Source organism: Pagrus pagrus, assembly GCF_965226575.1.
Source record: "Pagrus pagrus genome assembly, chromosome: 14".
Classification (NCBI taxonomy): Eukaryota; Metazoa; Chordata; class Actinopteri; order Spariformes; family Sparidae; genus Pagrus; species Pagrus pagrus.
Window position 1 is genome coordinate 16540582 of NC_140198.1, and position 12757 is coordinate 16553338.

The 12757-nt window shown below is 42.8% G+C and overlaps 1 protein-coding gene across 1 annotated transcript in view; it reads left to right on the plus strand.

Moving 5' to 3' along the window:
• LOC311269491 (cell adhesion molecule DSCAML1-like) overlaps positions 1–12757 on the plus strand; it is a gene marked incomplete at its 5' end in the record, with an annotated part of 56941 nt that overhangs the window by 2394 nt on the left and 41790 nt on the right. Inside the window, 2 exon segments of the mRNA XM_084373658.1 lie at positions 7617–7937; positions 10765–10911. Of these exon segments, the coding sequence (XP_084229784.1) occupies positions 7617–7937; positions 10765–10911 (468 nt within the window).

Sequence of the window (12757 nt, forward strand, 5' to 3'; positions counted from 1 at the left end):
TGAAATCAAATTAATTAAACAAAAAAAAAAATGTGCAAAATTCAAACAATTTGACTTGGATTTTAATCTGAGGTGTGAAAAGCAATAAGGTGATCCCTCACCCTGGCACACTCCTGTCCCCTCCGCTGCTCACCCGCTACAAATAGAAATATGCAAAAATCCTCCCCCTGCTTCCCTCCCCAGTCCAATTCCCCGTGCTGCCTTTGCAAGGCTGCACAATTAAAGCTGCAATCTGAACCACATAGGCTCCACTCAATGACAGAGCTGTGTGGTCCACAGGGGTGCCAATCATTACTCAGGCAGGGCACATGCAGGCCTACATTTTTTACCATTACCTAACCCGGCATTATTTAATTTTCCAACAACAGCCATCTTAAAGAGGGTTAAAGGAGGAGTATTGAGCTCCCAGTGTGACTTTGGGTGCATTTTTCAGGAGCTTCAATGCATGATTTAAAATGAGGGAAATGTGCTCCAACAAAAGCGTAAAATTTAGAAACGAACACCACTGTTGCCGGCCAGTTTTTCTTTAATGATCTTTACACCTCCCTTTACACTTTTAATTATAAGAACCAGCAGTCAATTATAATGAAACTACTAAAATTCCAGTTGTCCTTAAATAATTCATCAGCTGAAAAATATCTGCACACAAATTTTGTTCAATGTTGTTGCCAAATGGCGGTTAAAGAAGTGTGGTGGTGTAAGACTGTCAGCAGGGAAACGGAGCTCATTGCACTTCCCAGCGCACCAATAGGATGTCACAGCTCTGTCCCTGCTTCCCCATTCGTCCTTAAATTCATTATCATAAATCCCAACGAGATTATGAATCAGAGCGAATCGTTTTAAAACAGCATCAACAAAAATAAAGATGCAAATGAACACCTTCAACAGTGAGAATTTTTTTTTTTTTTTTTTATCCCCCTCAACAAGAACTCTGTATCACCACACTGATGCTAAATTGAGCCGGACCTCCTCCAAATTTTATTGGATGGCGGAGCTGCACATTTTCAGAAGGAGGGTGCGTTCGGCAAATGTCAAATCTCTGAAGCAAGTAGTTGTTTTTGTTGGATCTCTCTCTCTCTCTCTCTCTATCTCCATCTCTCTCTCCATCTCCATCTCTCCCTCCCTCCATCGCTTCCTCTCGCAGTAGCTCCCCTCCCTCTCTCTCCCTCATCACTAGGCAGAATTAAAGGTTGGGGGAGGGGCAGTTTATGCAGACTGTGCTGGGACTTGTGATCCACAGATTTGATATTCACATTAAGAGAGAAACTGGCTGCTTTGATGTGAGGGGGGAGCAGGTCCCAGGGGACTGCTGAAGTAGCACACTTTTTTTTTTTTACTGACACAGCACAGGCCGGGGGGGTGTTAGTGATGGGGGTGGTGGGTGGCTGCGGTGGGGAGCAGATTGTTGGGGACAGGGTGTACAGAAAGACAGTAGGTGGGCAGCGGCGATACCCCCATTGTTGATTAGATGTCACCCCAACAGCCCCCGCCACTCGCCAACCACCTACTTATGCCAGACCCCTGAGGATTATCCATAAGATTACACCTATCTTCATCCCCCTGCATCCACGCCAATATTCAATTCACACCCCTTCTTACGGTGCGTCTCCTCCCTCCTCCGCCCCTGCTGCTTTATGTCTCCGCGCACGGTTCCCAATCCTCGTGGCCCCTTAACAAAAACACCAACTTTCTGTCCCAAAAGCACCTCAAGGATGAGCGACAGAGAGGTGGCACGGGTCGGAAATGAAGCCGTTTCCAGGCAGTCGAGGAGAGGAGGGAGAGGTTTTTGACAGTTCTCGCGGCTGATGTGCTTGTCTCGGTTAAGTTGGATCCTACTTTTGACCTTTGCTACGTATCAGTAAATCCAATAACAGTGAAATGCTGCGAAAATGATGCTGCCATAAGAAAGAAATGTAAGGCAGAGATGGGAAAGAGAGGAGAAGAACATGCGAAGGGGCGCAGGGAGCTCTGGGTGTGAGAATGTGTGAGGGTTTCTGGGGTTTGTTTACCTCCTCATCACAATACAGTCGTGAGCTTCAAGTGTGTGTGTGTGTGTGTGTACACTCCTGTGCGCACTCACATCCTGGAGAGGCGTAGATCAGCTGCATTATGCATGATGAAACCTTGCATAGGTTATGACTTCTGCCTCTCTGACATACATATTCATGCATGGCTCTCTGGCAGGATGTATAAAATAGTGGCTGCGACTCTTGACAGCCTAAGCTTTTGGCTCCAGCGGCGCCGTCAGTGCTCCAACACCTTCCAGAGAGGGCTGCTTTTTCTCTGTGTCTGAACGGGGTTGATGAAGCCTCCTGGGTGCAGGTGAACTGCAGCAGCAGCAGCAGCAACAACACAGGAGCCCCACAGCTGTGGTCAATACTGCTATCAGGGAGCTGACTGTCCACACGCTGCTGGAGTTAGATGTTTGTGGACGTGCATCGCTGAGAAAAGTGGTGTCACTGAAATGAGTAAGGGCACCATGTGAATGTGATCTACGTGTCCCATTGTGTTAAAGCCTGCGTACAGGTTTTTTTCTCCATCTGTTAAAGCAATGTTCTTCAGGGACCCCTGTCCTGCATGTTTAAGATGTTTCCCTGCCCCAACACATCTGATTCAAATGATCAGCTCGTCATCAAGCTCTGCTGAAATCTCAAAACAACCCGTTCATTTGAGTCAGGTGTGTTCGGGGACACATTTAAAACATGCAGGACAGGACGGCCCAGAGGACTAAGATCGAAGAATACTGAGTTTAATCAACATAAGTTAATGTAGAGCTGAAACAATTAGTCGATTGACAGAAAATCAACTAATCTGATGATCGTGTCGGTCGTCTTTCAAGGAGAAAATCCAAATATTCTCAGCTCTCAGGTTCTCTAATTGGAAAATTAGTCCCTTTTCCTCTGTTTAATTTTATCATAAGGAAAATAGTTTTGGGTTATGGCCTGTTAGTTGGATAAAACAAGACACGTGAAGACCCCACATGGACTTTTTTTTCCCTATTTCCTGACATTTTAAAGTCTAAATAATTGATCTGTTTAGAAATTGACAGATTTATCAATAATTAAATAATTGAAATTATGGAGTTGTAGTCCTGGATTAATGCAGGAATGTGATCTGTCACAGAACTTTGAGACATCGATAAAAAAATAAATCTTTAGTGTTCAAACTCAGCTTTATTTTTGTTAATTCAGTGTGACCACAATGTGTTAATAACAACAGCTGTTAAAATCAGCTTATTGTGATATTTTAGCAGTGAAAAAACACCCTTATAACTAGAAAACAGTGTCTGTTATATGTTATGTCTTACTGTAGTGGTTGGTTGTAAGGATGGGTGATATGGCCTTAAAATGATATCACTATATTTTTAGGCTTTATCACAACACTCAATACATAACTCACTATATTTTGAAATCTCCTCAAAAGCACTTCATAAATGCTAGAAGTGGGTGACAAAATAACGTATCATGATATTTTTGTCTAAATACCTCGATATCAATATTACGACAAATATTTACACAAACAGATTTTTGATAAATAATCATCAGTGAGATGAATATAATGATTAAGTGGGTAAAGGAGAGTATAAGAACAAGTAAAACAACCTGGTAATTCAGAAAATTACATCACTTTACTGTAATGCCTTTAAAACCAGGAAAAGACGACACATGCCATATCACGAAATAACAATATCCAAAATCTAAGACAGCAGTTTCAATAACAATAACAATATGATATCAATATATTGCACAGTACTAGCTGAATATGTTAGTCCTGGAGCGTGCTGGTTTGACAGGATGTTGACTATACTACCTGCTTATTGTGGTATTTTACTGTCAACACTGTTGTCAAAACATTACTTGTCCTTTTCCCTAAAGATCCCTATAAAGCAAAAGTTTTGTAAAAACTTGAGTTGTGGAAATTAAACTTCAGTTAGCAAAAAAAACAAACAAACCAGTCAACAATATTTCAGTAAAATAACAATGATTAAGCCTTAAGGTTATGATAAATTGGTCTGTTTGGCCAGTTGATCCTGTCATTGGTTAAACGTAACATCGATCCCTGTTCTGATGTTTGATGATGATAGTATGTCAATATCAGAAAGTTGTTGAACAGCTCTGCGTTAGGGTGAACTGGCCCGACTTGAATTTCATCTCTGACGTTTCAGTGCTTTTCCATTTGGATTAACGAACAAGGATGTGTTTATGCAGTCTCTGTTGTTTACCACACTGCTGGTGCACGTGACATTTTGTTGTCTTGTCGCACAAGCCGTCTATACGGGTTGGCACAGGTGGTATGTGATGTTTGGACTGTTGGTCTTAAATGGGGTGGAAACTCCACCATTCTGCCACAATGCAGGACTTTGCCAGGTGAGTTTTGGAGCGCGCCCAGCGTGATGCTATAACGCCGCTGTGCCTGACCACACCTAACTAAACAGGAGTTTTCATCCTGGTACAAATTAAATGAACACTCTCTATAGGCAGCCTGCTTGTCCTGTTTTCCCCTCTATGCCTTCCTCGATCACTTCAGCAGCCTTTTCCCCCCAACCTGTAAATATTTGAGAATTTGGGGCTAGTTGACTTGAAGTTTCTAAATTTAGACTCTTCAGTGGGTCACTGTTGTTAGGTTAAATTGTTGCATTGTTTTTTTTATTCAGTCACAGCTTTCAAGTGCCAGCGCCACCATGGCAACCCACTCTGTCTCCTCCCAGTGTGACTGAGCGCCGAGAGCTGCTTTTGGAGTGTTTATGTGTATGCGTGCGTGTGTGTGTGTGTGTGTTGGGTGAGTGCATGTGTGGCTCGCCTGGTTTTGACAGGCTCTGAGTGGTGGGAGTTTGCTCTGATCCCCTTTCTATTCCACTTCCCGCTCCATCAGTCCCAGTGCTCCCCAGCCCCCCAGTGCCCGGGCCCCCCAGGCCATATAATCTACTGTATGAGAGGTCCTCCTGCTGCCCAAGCCCCCCCGCCCCCAAGCTCTCAGGGTGACCCCCTCGCTCCTCCACTTTAGTCCTGTCCCCCCATTGGGAGATTATAGATATTGCAATCTTTAATATGGGCTTTATGCTCAGGGGCCATTATCAGTAATCTGCAGAGGGGAGGGAGTCTGACCTGGTTTTTGCAGCCCACCACTGGACTGCCAGACACATTTTCATATACCATCTGTAACATTCTACCCAGCTTTATCAATCTGCAGTCTACAAGGGACAGAAGCACTTCTTTGAAAGGAAGCAGGAATTATTAACAAACCCTCCTGGATGAGAGTGATAGCTGTCTTCGATCTGGTGCACTGAGCTCAGTGGCAGCACAGCGACACTGTTGATGGTGGTGATTAACTCTGCCAGGTTTTATTTGGTCATGTTTTCCTGCCATAGCTTAAAGTCGCGGCTTAAACAAAGTATAAATGTTTGGTTGCACTGGTTGATCAGATACAATATATAAGATACAAAAACTTAACACTTATACATTCACGCAGATGTTTTTGGTTGTTATAACTTTTTCCTGCAGCTGTGAAAACCAAATACTGGCCCATGTAATGTGAACAACAGGGATATATATCTGTTATCCCGTCTCCTCAGAGTTAAAGCATGATTTCATAATTATTCAAAAATGATGATGCTTTAGCTGGTGCAACACTGTCGCCATCATAAAGAACAATGAACAGATAATAATAAAGTTATTAAGAACAGAAGATGTTGTGATCGATATAACTGAAGATCTGTACATCGTGGTGTTTCTGTATACTGAGAGGAAGGAGCAGCTCTGATTGGTGTACTGTACATTATGCTACATGCAGCACTGCTATTTAAAGTGAGCGTAACAATTAGCTGGTGACAAAGTCAGATGGATGATCTGGACCACAGAGGAGTCGAAACCTTTTAGATTTGTAAAAATGTGTTTTTATTACAGCTGAAACAATGAGTCAATAATTAATGATTTTTCAAACAAAAAGAACAAATATTCCCAAATTGTTGCCTCAGTTGTGAGAATCTGCAACACCTTACAATAACCATCATTACTGAACGGTAAATCAATACTTAATTTTACTGTCAACAAACAGTGAAATACTTTATAAACGGTTTATTAAGCAATGTAAAGTGTAGATCTATTGCAACTTAATGATAAACAAGTGCTTAACAACAATTGCTTTATATTTGATTGTTTATTAACAGCAAAATTGAATATCTTTTTTTTCTTTTTGGTGTGTTGATCAGACAAATCCAGCAACTGGATGACTACACCTTGGACTTTATTGACCAAATTGATTAATCAATTTACCAAAATTAATATTTATCAATAAGGAAAATAATAATAAGTTGCAGCCATATAGCGTTTATACCGTAGAAAGTTTTAATTCATCTCCATATGTTTAGTTCTGTTTTACCTGATATTTTGGCAACAGTGTGAAAGTCCTGAAAGGTGACCCAGTGGACATATTTTTATTTAAGTGCCGGATCTTAAACTGTTTGATTCATTTAGGTTTGTGTAGTCAAATCAGTTTATTTATATAGCCCAAAATGACAACCACATTGCCTCAGTGGGCTTTGTAATCTGCACAGTGAACAAAACTTTCAGACCCTCGATTAAGAATAGAGCGTAAAACACCCTGATGTGACCATCAACACACCTGAACCTCTAAAAAGTAAGACTTTGTGACATTAATTTGATCGATCAGAAATTGAAACATGTTCAATTGTATGTAATTGATAATTAAGCAATTTCAACAAGCAGCATTTAATAGGAGAGACATATCGAAGATAAATCAGTTTGATCCATTTGATCAAAAAGGAAAAACACACACATTTATGACTGAACATTTCCCAGAGTACCCTGAATGCTAATTTTATCCAATTTGGATCAAAATCCTCCGTCGTTCAGTGTCTGTTAGCATCCTCCACGATGTTTTACCGACTCTCTGCGCTGAACGTTAACAGGGTGATGAACATGTGGTGGGATGGTGTGTATTAGATGATATAATTCAGAACCAGTGGTGGTTGACATCCACATCTGTCCATCAGCAGCACTCTTCTTTCTCTTCTAATCTTTCTTCTAATGACCCCAAATTTGAGACCCCCCCCCCTTCTCATTTCTCTCTTCTCACTCTCCTTTCTCTGTCGGAGCTGTATGTGTTTAATCTGAGTGCCAATGAAGAACATTCCTGTACGTGTGTGTGTGTGTGCGTGCATGTGTGTGTGTGTTAAATATGTAAGGAGATTAAATAGACTTAAATCTCTGCGTCTGGCATAGAAATTCCAATCACATAACCTATCATCGCGTTCCCTCTCGCTCTCTGTCTCTCACTGTACGGAGGTAACAGGCTCCTCCCCCCTCCGATCCACCTAAACCATCACAGGCTTTAGCCCAAATCCCTGGCTTTCTGGATCACATGACTGATGTTTGCAGCTGGACATTTGACATACATTTGTTATGATTATTTTGCCACACATTTGAAGGACATTCCCACTCTGTCCATTTTCTCGTCCATTAATGTGACACTGATTGCTTTAAATCAATGAATCCTGTTCGCCGTGTTTATAACACATGACAGGGGCTCATCACTGACCTCTGACCTCAACCTCGGCCTCCTAAGTGATGTTTTGTTGTCTGTTTGTCCCCTTGCAGTACACAGTGAGGATGTGGGCTCTACCAGGCTGTACTTTGTGAATGCCTCCCTGCAGAGGGTAACCTACTCCAGCTCGGTGGGGGTGTCCCTGCCCTGTCCAGCAGGGGGCACCCCCAGTGCCATACTGCGCTGGTACCTGGCCACCGGCGACGACATCTACGACGTGCCCCACATCCGACACGTGCACGCCAATGGCACCCTCCAACTGTACCCCTTCTCGCCCTCCGCCTACAACAGCTACATCCACGACAACGACTACTTCTGCACCGCCGAGAACCAAGCCGGCAAGATCCGCAGCCCCAACATCCGCATCAAAGCTGGTGAGTCTGAAAGAAAACGGGCCTAAGAGATATAAAAGAAGGGGCTATGGAGCAAAAGGTCGAAGTGACACACAACATGATGAGGAACAGAGAAAATAGAGACAGGTTGTGAAGGCACAAAGTAGAGCAGATGTGATTGGCAGCTGCAAAAAAAAAAAAAGCCCAACCCACACACAGAATCACCTGCCCTAAAATAGCCCATCTCGACCTGAACACAGATTGACCTAGAACACAGTCTACAGAGAGAACATCTGCATCACATACTACACCAGGCCGAGGCCTTCGCTCACACCTATTTGACTGAGCTGGTGATGAACCGCTGCACTTTATACCGACCTAACCCCTTCAGCTCCATCTACGGCACGGCACCATCTGGTCGGATGAAATCCAAAACACAACCCCTACAGTACTTAGAGTAAAGTAGCAAGTCCGATGTGATTTTTTTAGATGATATAACCAGATCGGATGAAGAGGGAAAAAGTGTGACAATAGGTTATATCACATTACAGGCTCATTCTCATTGACAGTCCTTCACTTTTTAAAAGGACAGTACAATAAAGGCCACCAGGAGCTTGACAGCCACTTGGATATTTTTCAAGCGAGCCTTTTTAAAGCTTTGCAAGGTGTGAAGAGTATTTCAACACCTGGTGATAAGGAGATATGGTTAAAGTATCAGTGACCCTATCATTCCTTTCTTCCTCCTGAAATGTATTTTTAATATGCTGTTACAATATGACATACAAACAAAAATACCTCTTTTCAGAAATCACAACAGGACCTAGAATGGCACTCAGTAGAGAGTATACCTCCGGCAAGGCCCAACACTCCCCTTTTGTAGATACCAGTCACCTAAATATGACTGATCCATGCATTATTCCCTGTGAAATTGACATAATGTAAAACAAAACAAAACAAAACAAAACAATGTTAACGAAAGTGAGAAAAAAAAAAATCTGGAATCCGGATCTGCACCAAAAGTTAACGGGGTCTACTCTGGGCCTAAACCCATCCTCCAGTCCATTCCTCAAGTTTTCTGCAAATCCATTCAGTGGTTTTTGTGTAATCCTGCTCACAAACCGACCAATTAATTATTTTCAAGAGTCAGTTATTAAAGAATCAATCACCGTAAAAGTAGTCTATTTTTTGAATTTTTGACCAAAAGCTGCCTCTGTTGCCATCATATTCTCTCCTCTGTCCTCTTTCTCCTCCCTGCTCCCTCCTCCTCCGAGCCGTCCTCTTGTGCCAGACTAAATATAGCCACAGCACACTTCTTTAATTATCTCTCATTAACAAACCTAACTGGTGCTTTTCATTGATTGGACCTCGCGAGGCTGCTTTAATAAGCCAGACCTCATCAGAAGTAAAATAGTACGTCTGGGGGTTTGGGTTCCTCCAGCTCTAGAACCGGCAGTGATACGTGAAGAAGAACAGACAGTTACATCAAACCACAGCTGGAACAAAAGCTACAGCTGGATGATAGTTACACTGCATCCATTGTCCCCTCCCCTCCTTCCCATCATTCATTCAGGCCACTCGGTCCCTCCCCCTTCCCTCCTGCCGTCAACATCTGTTTTCATATTCTGCCTCCCAACACCGACCTGAACTAATACTCATATTCATTCTAATACTAATACTAGCGCCAAGTTGAGGATTTGAGCCAGGACCCTGAGCTGCATGCCAGCCGGTTGCTGCCTTCATTCCCACATGACCCTAAAGCCTGGCCTCAGGAGACGAGGGATTAGCATGAACCAAACATCCTGCAGCCAGCGGCCTCTGGTCGGCAGCTCTGGCGCACAGGTTACAGTCAGACAGGATGCGGATGCTTTGTGTCGGGGTTCAATCTTGTGGCCGCGGTGCTGCACTAATTGACATTCATCTGAATCACCTTTACTGCTTCACGGCTAACAACAAAGTCACATCAGTGGTGTTCATTCTTATTATTCCAAAAGAACTTGACAGATCTGTTTTATTCTACTCGACTGTTCAAAGGAAGATGTAAATTTACATGCACTTGCATGTGTTTCCCTCTTGCAGCGGGAATGTATGCATGCTGTCATCGTGTCTGTTACCAGGGAAGGGATTTCGCACCAGTTTCTTAGCAACCTTCGGATACGTCCTAGCTTTCATGTGATTTTGCTAATGAGTCCCCGCTCATTCACCAGAGTGTAAAATATTGCATGAAGCTGCATAAACTGAAGCGCCAGCAACCTTTATTTGGTTTAGTTTGAGTGTGCAGCTCGGTGCTGTTCCTAATAAAGTTGTGTACGCAAACAGTCGATCAGTTTTTCATGATGATGTCACACCAAAGCTGGAAAATAATTTCCATGATTATCCCGCTTAATGGCGGCTCGCGCCATTTATGGTGAAAGCAGAGGCAGGATTAGAAGAGTTCAAACAATACACAAGAGTGGGCCAGTAATTTCCAATGAATACATGTGGAGTGCTGTGGTAATTGATGAAAGGGTGTTTTGCTCTGGAGTGTTAATGTGTTGTTTTTGATGATGTAAACACAAGCAGATTATTGTTTTTGTCTCAGAAACACTGAACTATTACGTGATTAAAACTGAAACAGCCATAATGTTCATTTATTTTCAACACATTCTGGATAGCCGATGGAAGATATCTTACATAGATTATAAATATCTCCAAATTTGACCTATTTTATGAAAAACAAACAAACCCTTAAATGTGTTTGTGCCTGGCTGGAAAAGCATCTCAAGTGACATTTACACCATCATGGGTCACCACACCTCAGCTATCCAGTGATAGGGAAATAATCTTGCCTTTTAAACGCTTGAGAATCAAATTCCTCTGTGTGTTTTTGTAGTTTTCAGGGAGCCCTACACCGTGCGGGTGGCGGACCAGCGCTCGATGCGGGGCAACGTAGCTGTGTTCAAGTGCCTCATCCCCGCCGCCGTGCAGGAGTACGTCAGCGTCGTGTCCTGGGAGAGAGACACTGTTTCCATCGTCCCAGGTAGGACAACAAAACATGAGTGAATGTGGATTATCCTGGGATGGACGGGTTGGTTTCTTTCATAGCAGAGATGGGACAGAGTCATAGTTATGCAAGTGAGAAATGTGTCTCAATCTTTTCAAGTCAAGACTGACAAGTCCCAAATCCTAAACTTTGAATTAGGTGTCCTAAACAAGTATGTGCTTCACCAGATGTAATGCCGTTCTAACAGTTCCTCTATTTACCACTTTATGTGCAACTTCAAATGTCGAGCAAAGTTGGAATTTGTTGCATCGCCGACTGTAATCTTCACACGTTTGCGTACTGTAATTGTAATTGTTGATCAGTCAATAGATCTTGGAAGAAACGTAATGTTTTTCTTCAAGGTTGTCTGCTGGAACTTGATTGGATGCTGTTGGATTGTTTCAAACAAAGTAGATCAGGAAAATTAGGTGTTGACTTGCTGGGAATGATAGCGTTAACGTTAGTCGATTTGGGAAGAAATCACAACAACATGACAGAAAACATGACCTTAACTTCCACCTGAAAAGTTAGATACCTTCTATCAAAAATGATTTTTGCTGATTGGACAGACGCACTGTCCGCCTTTTAAACAGGAAGTAGGTGCCACTTGCATCTTAATATGGATCCCACTGCTTTTCTCGCAAGACCCAGCCTTCTCTGCCTCTGATTGGCTTGCGTCTTTTTTTTTTTGTATGGCAACAGCCTCAATGGCTTCGTGTTCCTGGTACTCTGTGCTCAAAAAATCTTTCCTTTTTTTCTTTTCGACAGGAGAAGGCAAGAACAGAAGTTGTTGTGCTGTTTGAGTCTGTTTTGTTTATTTGACCTAATTTGTTGTTTGCCATGGTGATTTGCGCTTCAGGGCCAATTCATGTCATCATGAATTGATCATGAATCATGATTCATGAATTGATTCTCGTCCCTTTTTTAAAATGATTTTTACATCTTGAGGCTTTGGGGAAGGTATCTCGTATTTTAAAGTCAAGAGGTCCAAGTGAAGTCACAAGTCATTCGTACTAAAGTCCGAGTGGAGTTGGAGAAGTAAAGTCACCAAATTTGTGACTCGAGTCCGCGCCTCTGTTTCACAGGACGTCTTTATCTTCTCTGTTTGTGTGTGTGTTTGTGTGTATGAGGATAGTTGATGCACCGCTGTGCTCTATGTTTGACTGCACTCTTAACTCGTGTCTTCTGTCTGCTCACTGTTCTGGATCACTGATCTGGTCCCCGTCAACCTCCCTCCTCCTTTCTCCCTCCTTTCTCCCTCGCTTGTATCTTCTCCCTCACTCTCCTTCGTCTTCCTCCTCTTCTCACAGACATTTCCCTCTCCGCTATCACTGCTTTTACCTCTCCTCACATACAGTTACTCCCCCCCGATGTCAATAATTGTGACTGACACTGCATTAGGCCGACTCTCTCCCATGCCGCACGACTCTCCCACTGTTCCTCTTCATCAGATCTATTTCTGTCCTCTCCCTGCTTGTCTTTACCACCATGTCCTTGAAGAACAGGGCCGCAATTAGAGACACAGGATGTCAATAGGACTGTGCCCCCACATTCATCTTCATTAACCTCATTTGTGTGTGTGCAAGAGGGAGAGAAAGAGAAATGCAGTGTTCAGGCTTTTTTGTCTGTTTGAGAATACATTATGGGTATTTTATTGTGTGATTATACATTATGTGTATATTTGAGGTGTACGCATGATTATTTCCCTGCAATAACCATGTAGGAGAGGAGGGATGAGAGATAGAGAAGAAAAATGAACCAAAGGAGGAGAAGCAAGGAGGGTAGTAGGGCAAGAATGGCCTCAGGTCCTGGCAGATGGCGTTTTATATTATATGTATGCAAA